This window comes from Typha angustifolia, chromosome 15 (assembly GCF_048772165.1).
Source record: "Typha angustifolia cultivar Huaian chromosome 15, ASM4877216v1, whole genome shotgun sequence".
NCBI classification, from domain to species: domain Eukaryota; kingdom Viridiplantae; phylum Streptophyta; class Magnoliopsida; order Poales; family Typhaceae; genus Typha; species Typha angustifolia.
Window position 1 is genome coordinate 22040786 of NC_133253.1, and position 17425 is coordinate 22058210.

A 17425-nucleotide genomic window follows, 5' to 3' on the forward strand; every position below is an offset into this window, starting at 1 on the left:
CCTGATCTCAAAGAATAACAAGCTAGGTGGCCTGTATTGACTCGGGATAAATTTTGTCAATTTTTTTTATTAAGTTAACTATAAAAGGACATTAATATTTGTATTCTTATTTTATATGTTTTTTATTTGATAAATTATTAAGATAATATAATTATCAAAAAAAATAAGGAGAAAAGTATACATATAAATATTAAATTTAAAAAGACATATAGGTAAATAGAAAAATTGAGGGTCTAATATGTAAAAGAAAAGGATTTAAATTTTCAGTGTTCCTACTTTACTCTTAGTAAAATTTATTTTTATCTCAAAAAGATAGATATAAAAGATATTGAAGAAGAGCTTATATATATATAATTAAAGAAGTCAACAAATTAGTTGTAACAGTTGAGCTAGCTACAGTTCATATATAATATATTCCTAGAGAGAGAAAGTTGGTAGACTGTTCATATCTAAACTCAAGCGTTAAAAAGAGAATGGAACAGACGGCAGCTGGGAGACAATAACTTAAATGATTAGTCTCTATGCAAGCCATGGAGTTGATAGTTTCTTCTTAAATGCATGCTAGTTTCCTCTTCGTCATTCAATCCAGTAGACAAGCAGATAAAGATTGCTTTATAGAAAGAACTATTTTGGTTGATATATGACGTAACTAGAAAGAGCATACATTTGCTCTGGACTTGCAACTTGGACGCCTCTCATCTTATCTGCAGATGCAACTTGAAATATATATATATATATATATATATATATATATATATATATATAATTAATAAACTGCCTTGGAAATTATCTTCACATAATGTCATGTTTATATAAAAAAGAAGAAGAAGCTTGTAGCAGTTCAATATGATCTTTAAAGACATCAAAATAATAAAATATGTACAAACTAGTTAGTGATCAATAAAGGTGGTCTTTATTTTGTTTATCTAATATGATGCAGGCTTTAGGCCAAGGACGGCAGCTGGTTGAGCATAAATGTTATATTCTCTTAGTGTAGATGGAGGAGTCGTGGTGTCACGTAACGTAAGTAACGGATTCAAATTGGGCCCCATCCCCAGCCCAACGAGTAAACCCTAACCCAAGCCTAATATTTTGAGCTACTAATTATTAAATTGGAAGATTGACTTCGATACTTGCAATTAGAGCTAATTAACGATTGATTCATAGTTTTTGTTAAAGGGATTTTTAAAACGTGTCGTCGTGTGAGTTTTCGATAGGATCTATCCAACGGCTGTGATTCGCTGCCCTGGAGATGATCGACCGAAGGGTTCCTTCTTTCAGGACGCAGCTGTCCATGAACCGGCGATTATTATTATTTTTAAATTAAAAAAAAGACCTCTTATTGCAAATTAATATTAAAAATCCCCTCGCCCGGGGTGACGAAGAAGGGTAAAAGAAAGAAAGATCTTGGTTTCAATCATAAATCCCTCCGCAAAATTTCACCGTTCGTTCGCGAATTCTTCCATGGGAGCTCATCCCGAGGTAGGGTTCCGTCAATCTCGCTGTTCGTTTTCCCCCTTTTTTTCTTTGCTCAATTTCGATTTAAACAAGGTCGGATTCCGTCGGTTTCGACCACAGATCTCCTGTTGGGCTGTCGGATTAGGAAGATGTTTTATAATTGGAAAAGAATCAGAGTTTCTTGTTTGATCGTATAGAAGGAAGGTACATTGCCAACGCGGGAGCGGAGTTCGTTTCTTGTACTTTGTGGGTTTCCTTTGTTGCGATTACAACTAATCTTTCTTGCAGTATTACCTTATAGCACAACTTGGCACTTGAATGTTGTGTTTGAATGGTATGGGTGTAATGGATTTGTATGCTACAATCTGTTGGTTCGTATGGGTTTTTCTATTTATAGATTAAAACTCCTATGTGCATTAAAGATCTTGCATATTTGTTGGAACAGTGCTCTTTATTGGCTTCAGTTATTACAATCTTTCCGTTACAACCAATTTGCTGTACTTTTGAAACGATCCGTGTTCCTTTTATTGAACTGCTGTTTCTTGAATCTGTTAACTGTTTGTAATTCGGATATGTACTATTTAAGAAGATCTGCAACTATGCCCATCTTATGTCTTTTGTTTTTTTCTATTTGCTCTCTGTGATGTCTGTTAATTGTGGTATAGGTTGATGCATTTTCTCCTATATAGTATGCCGAGTCCTAGATTTTCAAGCACTTAAAAGTTGAATGTGGAAGTATTTTCAAGAACTGGTTATATGTTAAGCAAGACCTATTGTTGTGAGTTGGTCAATTTCATGCCCACTTTTCATATGCAAGAACTTCAGTATAGCATGCCAGTGGTTCCTTAAAAAATGTATTGTTCTCATATATTGGTTCAACTTACATGCATTGTTTCTAATTGCTCTTCATTTCTTTCCTCGTTTCTCCTGCCATATTTGGTTAAGTTGTGATGACTTTATCAGCTATGCTACATGTCTAATGATCTAGTACTAAAGAATATTTGTTGATCTTGTCATGCATATCAAAAAATAGAATAGATGGACGGCCATGTGAAGAAAAGGACAGGAGTACTTTTATGTCCCAAATAGAAAAACTGCGAAAAGGTTTTCTATTGCAACTGGAATGGAAAAGAAAAAAGCAACAGAAGAAATTGAACCAGCAGTTGCTTCCCCTTCAAGACCAGTGGATAGGTTTGGTTTTATTAAACAAGAGCAGAGCAGCTCACCCGAGGGCTTTAGAAAAAGCAGATCCATAAACGAACACGATAGGTACATGTTGTCAATTGTCATAGAATCACATTTCAGTATTCTTCACATTGTTTTTTCACAATGCTTAGGATATATTGGATGTCTAATGCCAATTAAATAACAACTACTAAGAACCAGCCTAATGTTGTTCATTTGTTCATCTTAACCTTGATTAGACTAGCATTATATTGCTTTCATCTTTTTAATCAGCTAGAAGCAGTTCCCTTTTTTTGTAAATTTCAAGGATAATTAAGTAAATGTTTGCAGTGACATTAAGAGAATCAAAAGTGGCAAAATGCCCCTACAATGGATACAGAGATTGGGATCTCATCTTCCTCTCGTGTTATCTAGCATGTCAATTAATGAAAAGGCAATGGGATGTGGTATTATAGGGCAGTTCAGCCACAATTTCTTTGTACGACCACTTTCACCTCCTTAGTCCTTGTACCCTCATGCATCATCTGTCACTTTAATTAAAGGAGATTTACCTTCATCATTTTTTGAAATTTTCTTTTAGTTGCAAAGAACAGACTCCACATAGTGGTTGAATTTTATTTTTCTTGTTCTATGCTTGTTATGTGTAATCATAAACACCTATATAGTGGTTGAATTTGTGTAACTTCAAGCCATGTTACCACCAAGATTTTTCATTGTTTAACTTTTTATTTATTGCCTTCCACTAACTGTTAAAACTTCAAGGGGACTTCTTTTACTTCAATATTGCAAATTGTAAAATTTTCCCTATACGTTACCAGCATTATTCTCCATTTTTTCAATTTGGTTATCTTGCTAAATTGCACATATCCTTGGTTTACTAACTTGTCCTAGACATTCCTCTTATGATCTTACCATTTTCGGACTTGCAAAGCTATTGGATTATGAACTTCTAGTTAGCAAAACTTCCCAGTTCCAACTTATGGAGTCCTCATTCTAATTGTCATTATTTTCTGACTTTCCTTTTCCTTGAATTTTCCAGGGAGGAAAGAAGGATAAGAAAATGGAGGAAGATGATAGGTGTTGGTGGCAGTGACTGGAAGCATTATGTTAGAAGAAAATCCCATGTAGTTAAAAGGCGTATAAGAAAGGGCATTCCTGATTGTTTGAGAGGACTTGTTTGGCAATTGATTTCAGGAAGTCGAGATCTATTGTTAATGAACCCTGGTGTTTATGAGGTACTCTTATTTTCACTTCTTTTCCTGCTCTGAACTGACTATATTTCTTGCTAGCATAAATTGCTATCTTTTTCTCAAAATCTACTTGTTGGAAAGAACCTATGGAATTTTTTAGATTTTGACCATAATTTCTTCTGTTTAAAAAGGCATCTATGTGCATGAGGCTCCAAGAACTTTTATTGAATCTCCACAAGATGATAAGATTTACCTTTTGGGATAAAAACCACAAAATATTTTGCATCACATAACGTTTGAATGCCATAGCTAAAGTCTAGGAATCTTGTGTAAAACTGAAGTGCACATCATTCTTGGTTGCATTCGTGTTGTTTGTTTCATCAACAGTTATGCTTGAGAATCTTTCAGCTGACATGCAACTCTTTGTGCATGCTGACCTCACGGATCTTCTTAGGACCGATACAAATGCTTCTTATAATGTATAAAGATGGTGATATTTCATGAAGAAAGAAAGGAATTGCTTGATGTCATTTGCATTTTCAACTTAAGTGCTTGTTTTCGTTAGTCTTGTTTGGTGCACCTCGAAATCCAGACAAAGGTGAATGATGTTCTTTTCATGAACATCATAGCTCTTTGATATAGAGACTTGCTTTAGATGTTCTCTCATTTTTCAGCATATAATATTTTCTTGACATATGCAGCAAATTCTATTGTAATAGTAATTTCTGATGGTAGATTTAGATGTATTAATGTAATATTTTATTTGTAGATATTTAAAGGATGGATTTCAGTGGCCACTCTGTGTCAGCATGACCTGGCGTGACTCAGTGTCTGTGCAGTGTACTATGTGTTGGCACAGCAGTGCCAGGATCAACTGAAATCTTGATTTAGTCTCTTAATTACTTTCAGTTACTTGTATATCACTGTGATAAAATTAAATTATCAGTTGCTTGTGGGTATTATCAATTATCCATAAATGATTCCTGATTAGTTAAAAGAAAAGCTAGTGAATAACATAATAATGATGCCATGACTCTAGCATATATCTCACGATTAGCTCATGCCTATCCTCACTTCATTTGATTTGCTAATTTATAATATTTAGTAGTTATTCATTATTTTTGGAGTTCATCCTCTACTTAACTTGTTTGAGTTTATAAAGAATGTGACAGCTCACCTGCACTTACCACTATTTAATTTGTCCAATTTTCATAAACTTGTGATTATGTTTGTGATAATATATATAAGAAACAAAAATCCACCAGATCAAAAAAAAAGGGTGAAGATCATCAAGATCTAAACGACGAGTTGAAATTATTGAATCGTCTTTTAATGCCTTTTTCTCTATTTTACCACCCATTTAAATTTCCTTGTGTTTATCATAATATATTTTGGCTTCTCTCTTTCCATCTTTCCAGTTAGTTAACAACTTGCTTATGTTATGTGTCCTTTTCTACTACAGCAACTAGTGATATATGAGACGTCAGCTTCAGAACTGGATATAATTCGAGACATATCTCGGACTTTTCCTTCACATGTGTTCTTTCAACAAAGGCATGGTCCGGGTCAGAGGTCCTTGTACAATGTTTTGAAGGCATATTCAGTATATGACAGGGATGTTGGATATGTTCAGGTTTGAATTGAGTTAGTAAACACGCATGGGTTTTAGCAATTCCTAACTAAAATAATGGAATTGAGCTTTTAAGGTATCTAGTAACATGGCTAGTTTTATTTCAGGGAATGGGATTTTTAGCAGGTCTGCTGCTTCTTTATATGAGTGAGGAAGACGCATTCTGGCTATTAGTTGCATTATTGAAGGGAGCTGTTCATGCACCAATGGAAGGATTATATCTGGTAGTTAAAGCCCTTTTCACTGATAATTATTTCTACCTGATATATAGTTAATCCTTATTCCAGTATGAGGTATATTTTTCTGCTTTATGCATATACCATGATATCAATTTCTTAAGAAAGCTTGCGACATGCAGTACAAGCCTTCAAGCACCTTCGTTAATGGTGTGACCAGTGTATGCAACAAAAAGGGCATAATTTTTCCCAAATTTCATTAATTTCATCAGATAACTGTTCTAAGTTGTAAGATTTATTGAATCATTTTGAAACAGTCAAATAATGAGATGGAGCAGAATGACTCTTGAGCAGTACTTTAAGTTAAAGCATTTGTCAGCTTCATCATTGCTTAATCAAGTTGTCTCTTTTAGATATATTAGATCTTTGTTCTTTATTTAGTCATACATATTGAAGTTTTTATTGTTTTTTATTATATAACATAATTTTATATTAGCCTTAAGCATGAGATGAATGTGACCCTTTCAAATAGCCTTGCCCTATCTCCTTTAACACAATTATAACATGCAATGTTACACAAGATTCTTGAAAAGATTTTCTTTTTTTCAATGAGAACATTACTACTTTGTTTCATGTTTGTATTTGGAAGACATGTTTGATTTCTTCTCATGGTTGGATTCATCCTACATACATTTACCTTTAGGGCAGTTTTCTATCGAACGGCTAGTTGGATTTTGGCTGAATAACTTTCTCACCTCATTCATGGATTTTTCTTATTTAATTTATTAGTGATTGAAATTTTGGATTCCCCTATATTTGCATTTTCTGAAACAACATTCAAAGGTTCTGTCTGGTTCCATCTGATTTTACTGTTGAGAGTTCCATTCTTTTCTTGGTTCAACTGGCATTGTTAAGTATTGTGAGGGAATGAGGGATCATGGAAAGTATCTATTGCCTGGATTATGTTGGTGGTTAAGTTAATTTAAGCAATACTGTTACTTTTACCTTTCTTTCTGCTTCTGAATGATATTCAAAATGACGTTGTCAGTTGTCACTGCAAGACACCTTTTAGTTTGGCAAATAAAGAAACATATATCCATGCTGTTAACTTGATATGCTATATTGGACTACTAACAATTTAAAATTTGTGATTGGGGAGCAGGTTGGATTGCCACTTGTACAGCAGTACCTATTTCAGTTGGAACAATTAGTGAAAGAATACTTGCCAAAGTTGGGGCAACATTTTTCTCAAGAAATGATTAATCCAAGCATGTATGCAAGTCAATGGTTTATAACTGTTTTTTCATATTCATTCCCATTTCCCTTGGCGCTTCGCATCTGGGATGTCTTTCTTTACGAGGTTAGCAATTTAATGCTTTGTTTTTGAAGCATTGTGAAACGGCCAATTTCTTAATGGTTTCAGTCACCTGTATTATATCTGATACTTATTTACCTGAATTATACAACTTATAGAAGTATCCTAAAGAAATTCTTACATGCATATATACACCTTAACAAGTATCAATGTACATTTTCATATTGGTATGTCATCTGACTACAAGGACATAGCATGAACTGCAAACTTTTACAGGGCCATATATGAACTTTTGGATATGTACTTATTCAAAGATCAAAGTTCTGAACATTGTAGATATGCAATCTTTTCTTTTTCTACGGGTGTATATTAAAATTAGCATCTCCTTTGGGGTATGAATCTGAATCACTTTTTCAAAATGGCTTGCCTCTTGCATCTAGTAGATCATTATGGTTCATGGGAATAAAATAAAAAGCTGATGGTTGCACATTTTCCTCCTCATGTTAGCAAGAGCTTTGTGCACTGAGATACCCTTTTCTATGTTATGTTGTATGGAGAAACTTACTATATTACTGTTTGGTTGAACTTTGATTTGTCACTTTCTACAGGGTGTTAAAGTAGTTTTTCAAGTTGGTTTGGCTTTGCTGAAGTTCTGCCATGATGACTTGGTGAGTTTTCTGGTGTATATATTTTGCTTGTAAAAGCCTCTTATTTTGAAGTACTACCTCTTATTTTGAGGTAATATTTGGTCAGATAAAATTGCCTTTTGAGAAGCTTATACATGCTCTTCGAAACTTCCCGGAGGATGCGACAAATCCAGATACATTATTGCCGCTTGCTTTCACATTTAAGGTGATGATCATCCTATGCAACTTGCACATGAAAATGTTCTAGCATAATCATCTTCTGCGTGCTTGCAGCAATTGATTACAATGAATGTCGGATGTTGGATCTCTCTTATTCGTTCCAGTATATTACTGCTAGATATTGATTATGTTTTGTTTGATAATCTTACTCATTTTCTCATTAATTTTTATTTACATGAATATGATATTTTTCTTTGAACTCAAAAGAAGAAAGACTGACAAGATCCTTGATCCTTTTCTACTAGTAGTGCAGATTAATATCTAATTCTTTTTGATTTTACAGATTGATGAAGCTTAGAGCAATCTTTTGACTTCGATGCTAGTTACACTTATTACTTGCTGTGCTAGTAGATTAGCATATAGCCATCTGACTAGCCAAATATCATATAGCCATCTGACTAGCCAAAGAGCTAAACTTTCACTTGTTCTCTTCAATACACTTTGTGCTATTGGACATTTCTGTAGTGGGAGTTAAATGGTCATTTATATTATCAAATTGAGGAATCTTTGGTCCTCTAAATTTTCCATACAAACTAGCCGTCATGATTTAAGAATAAACTATTTTGATTGGTCCTCATGTTTACTATTTATGCTTTGATTATGCATGAATCATGATGACTTCGATTTTTGCGGTTGGCTCTTTTGAAGAATGTGTTGTCATCAATCTGGCATCCCTCTATATTCATTCAAGTGATGTTATTAACTCTAATATGTGAATCGTGTTATTCGCTGTTTTCGATTATTTTTCTTTTAAACTAACTGTTTCTAAACTATTTGTTATTCATGTGGTCCTAAATCCATGCTCAGGAAGCACCTTTTTACTCATTTGATAAAAAGTTTGGAGATTATTTTGTGCATCCTAGAGGAACTGAGGGGATTAGTTAGAAAAGTAGTAGTGCTTGATTGATACAAACCGGTGCTCTAAAATAAAGATGAACAGAAAAAAGATCCATACAGTCTAAAATGTATTATTCCTCCTGATCTTGATTCTTGATTGATTTACATTACAGTGCTTGACTTTTTATTTATTTTTTTCCCCCCTTTCCTGTGGTGGTTCTAGGTCTCGAAACGCTTGGAGGAGCTTAAGCAAGAATATGAAAAGAGAACTGAGGGAGTATTGCATTATGGAGGCACGAGTAGTAAGCGGCTGCACTCGATTAAATCTAAAAAGTTGAGCAGAACCCAAACGAACACTTGTGTTTTTCAGAATGAATCTGCTGTCTAAACCTCCAGAAGCAGGAGAAATTATAAGAGTGGGGAAGGGGTTAAATCATACACAAATCCTTCTGTATCATAGCAAATACGTATATGTATATTCGATTGGTTTGTTGATTGCTGTATTTAGTAGCACGTGGCTTTTAACAAGAAGTCCACATGTATCATTCATACATTAGGCAGTGGCTGTAGTCTGGTTATCTTGCAGCCAGTCTTTTTTTTTTTTTAAAAAAAAAAACAAACAAAAGAAGAAAAATGAGATTCTTTCGTTGGAAAAACTTTGGTCTCTCTCTTGCTTGCAGAACAATTTCAAAACTATGTTCAAAAGAAAAATCGTCAGGAAAAGGCTTCAAGCTTTTGGCGTAGAAAAATGAATATCTTTTGTACGTTACGAGTGAAAAGCAGGATATAAATTATTTGATAATAATGCAAATGTACAAGAATTGAGATTTATAACAACTACTACTTGGGCAAGGACGTAAAATGATGATATATCTTAACCCAAAAAAAAATAAGAGGAAAATGCCCAAGTTAACACAATGTCAGAAGAGAGTCTCGCCACGGATCGAGTTAACAACTCCCTATTTTAATGCAGTAGAGAAATGCTCTCTCCCTCGCTGTATTCTTCTCTCTTTAATAAAAAGAAAAAAAGAAAAACTTAAAACAGGCCTAGCCCACTTCTTACTCTCACAAAATAAAATGTAATAGAGGGCATGCTGCTTTTCCACCGCAGGGAAATTTTGAAATCATGTGCAGAACTAGTAAGGCCGGAACTTCCTCGCAGCTCTCAGTTGCTGTATGCGTTTTTTGTCCTGCTCAAATTTGCTCTGCAGAATCATTACCTCTGCAAAACGAATAGAATGTTGAATTAAGCTGCAAGTACCAAGGAGCATCTACCGACTACCGTTCGTTCAAACGTGTAATGATCACTGTTGAGAAACATTAAGCCTGCTTTCTATAACTCTTATAGTTTCTTAACTAGAAAAACAATGACAAGGAAAGGAACAGTACTAATGATTGGTCTTAGCTTTAAATACCAATAAAAGAAATTTTCACATGGAAGTGCCTCACAAATCATGAAAACATTCACAAAGGTCAGTTTGTTTTCTACAAAATGTATAGGAAAGCAGATCTTTGCAAACATACCATTCCTCTTAGCTTCCCGTTTTTGGAATCTGTAAAAATCTAGATTGATTTCTTTACTCTTCTTTTTGGCCAGTTTATCCATCACAGCAGCTTGGGCAACAGAGCCAACGGTTATCCCACTTTCGGTATCTGTTGTTTTCTTCCTACCCTTGTGATGCACCACCACTGTCCATCCTCCTTCTGCAGCAAGTGCCTCACTTTCCTTTCTTTCCTGTATTTATAAATTAAGTTAGAAATTGTACCTTTTTCTTGAAAACCAACTGCAGATAAGAATTTTGTTAGCACAAGGTTAGTGGCATTTTTCGTCAATTTTCAGCATCACATATGTGAAAATCAACTTATGTCAAACAGAAAAGTATTCCAGAGTGGAAACACATCAGATGACTGTTTATTAATTGACTCAATGTCAATCAACTAGCTGCGAACATGTGTTCTAGGGTTCATTACTAATTTGATTACAAAGATATTAGAACTGACTGCTTTTTTCATGGTCATCTAAATTTCAAGTTGCCCAGATAGTATAACCTGTAAGAATAGGACATCAGAAGTAACATTACCTGCTCCTTTTGTGCATCATAAGCAATCATAAACTCATCTATTCTTTGTTGCAGTATCTTTAGGCCCGGTCTACTTTGCTTGTATTCAGCAAGCCATTCTGTGAAAAATTTCTAAGTCAGCTTCAATTGAGAACAGTGCACAAAAATCTGTAGGACTCTAAGACAAATTGTCACATGAAAGAAACTGTGAACATGTCATGAATCATACCATTGAGAGGATTTCAACCAACTGACATGACCTAAACATGATTGTCGATGCAAAAACAAAAATATCTAATATAAGGATGAGAAGGTCTACAGCATGTTCTATGTCATATTGTCATACCATTGAGAGGTTTCAACCATTGATGTGGCTCAAACATATATGTCCATGCAAAAAAAAACAAAATGATCTAGTATAAGGATGCGAAGGCCTCCATAGCATGTTCTAATGGAATATGACAAAGGAGAAAACTCGAGAAAATACATAGTCATGTATTCAGATTCCCATAGTACCTAGTTGATATAATGCATCTGAATAATCATTGATGTGCTTTCAATTGGTAAATTATAATCTAACAGAAATGAACAAGAAAAGGATGACTTAGGGCAACCAGCAAATATATACAAAATAAGTAGCATAACAGCACAAGAGGATAAAAGCAATACTTTTCATTCCTCTTGAACTATCTTCATCCGCTGATGAGATTTGATAAACCATTTCCGCATTTACTTCACAGAGGCTTTTTTTCTCCTCTACCATTATGTGCACATTCTTCTCTTTACTCTTCTTTGCTTTCTTTACTTTCTCTGCCATCAATGAAGATAAAAAACAAAAGAGATCAAAGTTTGGTTTTTTGTTTCTTTCAGGATAACTCATTCCAGCAAAGATTTAAAGGTAAGGGAACATAAAGATGGAAGCTCACTGCTTTTTAATTTTGCCCCAATTTTTTCCTCTGGCTCTCCAAAATCATCAACCTTGCTCAATGTCTCAAGTTCAATGAAATTTCCAGCAGAAACGTTGCCTATTTCATGATCAGCTAGTAAATGCAGAGCAAAATATTGTTGGTAACTATAGTAAAATAGTAGCAGCAATAACAATAATGGAATCATGTCACAATAACTTGGGTTTCAATAGATCCTCGAAAGCTTCAGATGAAAAGAGGTACCCATGACTGATAAGCATGACAACTTGCTAAGAGTAATTTAAAGAAGGGCAAAATACAATCTACCCCACTATGGTTTGGCCAGATTTCAACTTATACCCTTATAATTCAAACTTAAGCACTTAAACTCCTATGATGCAGGCCAAGTTGCAACTGTTAGATTTCTTTTATCCAAAACTAACAGTGTAAATAAACATACTACCCCTACTATCATCAGCGTCAATATTTTCTAACTTCTAACATAAGCAAGGTGTTAAATGACCAAACTAATCTTATCATTATTAGATCATTTATGTGAGCTAATTAAATCATTTCATATATCTGTTAATGGTTGATTAACATTTTAAATTGCTTGAGTTCTAATCCATTCTTATTCATGCCCTAAGCTCTCAATCTTAAGGACATACTAATCCAAATGTTTTCTTAGGACTAATGATATGTCCAAGAAGTTAAGCAACAGAAAACCTAATCAAGTTCATCCAAGTTGAGACCAAGCGTCCACAGAATACCAGGTCAAAAAATTGTGGCAAACATAACATAACATAACATATAACTTCCTCCATTCATCGAAAATGTTCAAGAATCAAGAGGTCAAATGGTCATTAAAGCAGAAGTTATCAGTACCTTTAAAAAATCCTTATAAAATAAAGTTTTGCAGTTCTAAATAAGCTTGCCAAATACTTGAAAAAAATACTGTACAACAGATGCAAATAAGACATATAGTCATGATCAGGATCTAATCAGTTCTTAAGTTCAAGAAACAAACATAAAATTGGCATATGTTCAGAAGACAGAAGGGCATCAAAATGAGATGTACAAAAGAATATAACGGAAAAGGTTAGATACCTTTCAAGCTTTTCCCGTTCTCATTTTCAGAAGCAATAACACTGAAATTATCGACTGCTTTAGAATTTTTGTCCTTCTTTGACTTCCGCCTTTTTACCTTAGCCAGCGCCTCTGTGTTGCGTTTTGCTTTTGTGCCGTCCTTTTTATCTAAGGATAAGCAAAACATGGGTTATAGTAATAATTTGATATATTAAAAGCTACCTTAAATATAAAGCATTAATAAAATTTATTTGTGAAGAATAAGAAAATTATGTCTGTGACTGAAATAGTAGTATTCCTTTCCAATATTTTCCTTCTTTCCTAGGAGAACAATGGGGGGTAAGTAAGGGACTGGCAATACTACATTTTTTTTTTCTCGAGCAATGATAGCGGCTATTGTTTTAGGGAACTCTAGGTTGATTATAGCTGCTACAAAGATAGTCCTAGGCTCCTAGCCGCACAAAAGAACCTATGCATACGATTTCCAGCAGAATTTGAACTCTAAATGTACTATAAGCCTATAAGGCACTTCCACTGCCTGCATTATAAAAGCAACAATGGATATTGCAGTGCAGCAGATGTGCAGGACATTCTAAGTTTCTAGCAGGTATAATATGCTCTCAGCAAGATGATAAGGGAATTGGTACTCAGGATGCATGAATGGATAAATGCTGGCAATTCAACGTTTTCAAATTTGATAGTGCATCAAGATGCAGAGCAAACTTGGAGGGTCAAATAGGTGAGATATATAGATGGAAGCAGCAAATATGCTACCTACATCTGTTTCACTCACAGATTGCCAACAATGACTACCGCAGACAGCTAAACAACCTAATGCAATTTAGGTTTTCATTGGAGATATTCTGCTAAATACTCTTAATATCACACCTTTCAAGATTCTCCCAAAATCAGCATCTTCAGAAAATAGCACATCTGCTTTACTTGCTTCACCTTTCCTCTTACTTAGCTTCCCCTTTTTCACTTTAAGCAGTGTCCTTTTGTTATCTGTTACTGCTTTGCTTTCCTTATTAACTGCAATGCATGAAAGGAATCAAACAGCTTTAATGGAACAAAAAATACTACTTATTCAAAGATATAACTATGAACAATATAAAAAAGGGAAGAGTTGATGCACTTCAAAATCCAACAATGAAGAGACTCGAGAACATTAAGATTCTTATTTCCATAATCTTTAAAACAAAAAGAAGACAGACCTTTTCCCATTGAATAGAATTGCAGCTAGCTGATATGACAGCAAGAAGCCCGCTCCACTACACAAGATGACAATGGCAAAATAATCCTCTTTCTCGTGCCAATTGAAGCACAATCCAATGCAAAATCTGCACAAAAACCACCAAAGGACCAGGACCCACCAAAGAAAGTTAACAAGGTTACAAGAGGGCCTTTCCAGGGTAATAGAGAAAAAAAGGTAAGGAAATTGCATATCAGAATATATATTTGCAATCTGCTGACGAGCAATACATAAATTGTAACAATGCATATTATTCCGTCAAATAATATGCAATTCATTAACAAAAAAAACCACTAACCAAGCATCCATCATTAGATAATGCAATCACCAAACGTGCAATCACTCACCGAATTCCAAGATTTCGAAAAGCCGTGCCGGATGAAGGTGTTAGCATTCTTAATATATAAAAATAATTATATATGATATGTAATAGGCTATATAGCATCTATAAAATTATATTAGTACAACATGATCACAGATTTACAGTAATATAGCTGATAATTCATAATTTCACATCACTAATAAGTAGTTAACAATTTAGCATTGTCTCACATCTCATTAGTCATTATCTAGACTTTACAGTCTACAGTGATCTGCAGTACGCTGTTTGGAGAGGAGACTGGTAGAGAAAGAAGGAGGTGATCGATGTATGATGGGGTGGGGATGTGCAGAGCGGCAGAGGAAAGGAGGCGGTGGACGGTGGGTGAGGGGGTGGCCGGTGGGTGGCGGTGCGAGAGACTATGAGAGTGAGAGAGAGACTATGTGAGAGAAATAAGGAGAGAAAATAGCTCACCACCACCGTCACCGTTGTTCTTGAGTCACTAGTCAGCAAACGAGAAGAACAATTAAGAGTGAAAATGGATCAAATACGGATATTAGACGGAAAAATAAAATTTAAAATCATATCATAACTAAACGGATACTGATACTTTTCGGATGTGGATCGGATATTTTTAAATATGGATCAAACCTTTTTCGGATACGAATCGGATACGGATACTTTTTGGATGCGGATCGGATAATTTTGAATATGGATCAGACCTTTTTCGGATACGAATCGGATCTTAAACAAATACAGATCAAATCTTAAACAAATTACGACATTTCTTTTGAAACAAAATACTAAGAGTTTTGCAAAAATAATTACTTGCATATCAAATAAATATACTTTGCAAAACCAATCTCTAGAAACAACATAGAACACATCATTAATAATAATATCAGTATTCACCATCTAAATGAGCAAGAAACAATAAATTATAATATAATATTATTAACAAAACTACACGACACAAAGAATAATAAATCACTTCAATTGAGCATCAACATACAAATAGATTCTATTTCTAACTTCATGAACTTCAGTTGATTTCAACATACAATCACTCCGTTCACATTAACTTCAAGAAAATTAAATTAACGAAGTTTAAATACAACGTCTAGACACAAGTTCACATTAACTTCAAGAAAATTAAATTAACACAGGTTTAAATATAAAATATAGACACAAATTCACATTAACTTCAACAAATTGAATTAACACAAATTTACAAAATATCAACATCCCAAAGTTAGAGCGAAACAATAACATCCAACTATCCAAACAATCCTCCTCTTTTAAGTGCATCTGTAAAATAAGCGAATACTATTAGATTAATTGTTGAACTAAAACTCTATAAAATTGGAACTAGATTAATCAGCTTGAAACTAAGGTAAGGAAATTAGAAAGTCTGCAGGGATGTACTTCTTACATTTTCAAGTTTATCGAATGGGTTCAATAGTGGTACAGTTAGCAATGGCTAAAGATCCAAAAGCTGCTCTTTTCAAGAGATTGGATGTCCTCCAACTTTGTGAAGTTTCTGAAGTAAAACCTGACGCTCATATATTTGCTGTATATGGTCTGTATTCCTTGGTCTTTGTTCTTTGGTGTCCTATTATATGTTTAAGCTATTATATTGATTTAGTCTGAGACTATCTATCACATTCTGAAGGTGATAATTTTTTTAAGCCGGCTACCTACACCATTGAGGCGATTTGTGCCAAATTATATGAGGATACAACAGAGAGACTCAAAGAAACGGAGGCTAAGCTTTTGTCCAAGAGAAATGATTTATGCTAGTTTGAAACTAAGCTCGAGGTAGGAGGCTAACCGTGAAAGGAGGGGGCTCTCAAAGTGGAAGGCGAGCTCGAGGTAGAGAGGCCGAGGATCTTGGCGACAGCGGAGAGACAGTGGTTTGGCGACGGCGAAGAGGCGGAGCTTGGCGGAGAGGCGGAGGGGTAGCTTGGTGAAGAAGTGGTGGCTTGGCGAGGGAGGAGATGAATAGGGTGGTCGCGCTTCAACTCTCGTTCGTGGCAGCTAGGGCTAGAGAAAGACGACGAGATGAAGAGTAGAAACTAGTGAGGAGCAGCAGCAGCCTAACGACGGGGATCGTGTTAGCAGGGTTCGGGTCGGGTCGGGTCGGGTTCGGGTGGCCATGGTATGGTATGGTATGGCAGTGCAAACACGAACACTCGTTTATTAAACGGCCAAGAGTTTTTAAACAGTAATATGCTCCATTTATTAAACATATTACACGGTTACACCCGTCATAAATAGGTCATTAAGTGGCACGAAATATATTTATTTATTTATAATTTATTGAGGTTATAAATAAATTTATGTGTATTATAAATGAGTTAGTTTGATGGTGAACGAATTAGTGGGGTCAGAAACAGGTCGACGGATCAAGTTATAAAACGATCAATCAGGATAAAGTTAATAAATACGAACACAACCCGTTTAATAATACAGTTACAGGAGTTGACTCATTTATGACTTAAAACTATTTAAAAATCAAATTACCATGTCAGGTTAAGTCAATTTTTGCCACCTCTGCCTAATGGGTTTGGGTTCTAGTAAATAGTGGGTAATAAATATATTATCTGAGTAAAAGAATATCCGATACTAGTATATGAAAAATCTGACCCATATCTATATTTAAATATGTCTCAAAAATCCAATTCATATTCGAATCCAACTTGAATCCAATTTAGATAAGTCAGATCGAATCAGAATTAATCTAACCCATTTTCACTCATAGAAACTATCCTACGAGAGAGAGCAAGTAGCAAGAAGGGCTCGACATAAGCTTGGGGATTTGGTTTCCAGCCAAAGTTTATTTTTTATTAGTTAAGCCCGATCATCTAAAACCAAATCTGATCCGCTAATCGCTATTGGATGGTCGATCCATGTTGGATTACTCATGACTTCAATCTCATACCATTTGGTGAAGATCGAATGACTTGTGGGGTTATCTTATATTTATACTAATAGTAAAATTAGATTATTGAAACTAAATATATTTAATTTGTTTATACTAGTAAATATATATTTTTATAATATATATGTAAGTGTTACTTATACCTATTCTTCCTACATCCATCATAAGACCTGGCTATTCATGTATGGCTCTTCCTCCCATGATG

The 17425-nt window shown here is 34.7% G+C and overlaps 2 protein-coding genes across 9 annotated transcripts; one reads left to right on the forward strand and one right to left on the reverse strand.

Annotated features, from left to right (window-relative positions):
* Positions 1-1343: 1343 nt before the first annotated feature.
* LOC140779968 (uncharacterized) lies at positions 1344-9303 on the forward strand. Of its 7 annotated transcripts, none has more exons than XM_073125329.1 (10): positions 1364-1482; positions 1579-1704; positions 2492-2727; positions 3683-3878; positions 5296-5466; positions 5571-5687; positions 6802-6999; positions 7563-7622; positions 7708-7806; positions 8881-9303. In XM_073125329.1, exons 3-10 carry the CDS (start codon positions 2582-2584, stop codon positions 9043-9045), a joined length of 1152 nt encoding a protein of 383 aa, XP_072981430.1. In that variant the 5' UTR covers positions 1364-1482; positions 1579-1704; positions 2492-2581; the 3' UTR covers positions 9046-9303. The 7 variants fall into 7 exon arrangements, with proteins under 7 accessions (XP_072981429.1, XP_072981428.1, XP_072981433.1 ...); XM_073125330.1 differs by having other exon boundaries at positions 1579-1662; XM_073125331.1 differs by having other exon boundaries at positions 1579-1662; positions 2497-2727.
* A 297-nt stretch (positions 9304-9600) lies between these two features.
* LOC140777106 (uncharacterized) lies at positions 9601-16414 on the reverse strand. 2 transcript variants are annotated; one of them, XM_073121012.1, is made up of 9 exons: positions 16111-16414; positions 13923-14048; positions 13597-13740; positions 12730-12876; positions 11644-11742; positions 11387-11527; positions 10739-10836; positions 10182-10392; positions 9601-9879 (listed from the first exon to the last, which is right to left on the reverse strand). In XM_073121012.1, exons 2-9 carry the CDS (start codon positions 13930-13932, stop codon positions 9794-9796), a joined length of 936 nt encoding a protein of 311 aa, XP_072977113.1. In that variant the 5' UTR covers positions 13933-14048; positions 16111-16414; the 3' UTR covers positions 9601-9793. The 2 variants fall into 2 exon arrangements, with proteins under 2 accessions (XP_072977113.1, XP_072977112.1); XM_073121011.1 differs by having other exon boundaries at positions 11644-11757; positions 16111-16410.
* Positions 16415-17425: the final 1011 nt, after the last annotated feature.

Coding starts and splice junctions, on each gene's coding strand:
- LOC140779968 (XM_073125328.1), top strand. CDS start 2,582: ATGGAAAAGAAAAAAGCAACAGAAGAAATTGAACCAGCAGTTGCTTCC. Junction 5,688..6,801: donor CAATGGAAGGATTATATCTG/GTAGTTAAAGCC, acceptor ATTGGGGAGCAG/GTTGGATTGCCACTTGTACA. Junction 7,623..7,707: donor AGTTCTGCCATGATGACTTG/GTGAGTTTTCTG, acceptor ATATTTGGTCAG/ATAAAATTGCCTTTTGAGAA.
- LOC140777106 (XM_073121011.1), bottom strand. Junction 11,758..12,729: donor GAACGGGAAAAGCTTGAAAG/GTATCTAACCTT, acceptor TGCATTTACTAG/CTGATCATGAAATAGGCAAC. Junction 9,880..10,181: donor ACGGGAAGCTAAGAGGAATG/GTATGTTTGCAA, acceptor TTCGTTTTGCAG/AGGTAATGATTCTGCAGAGC.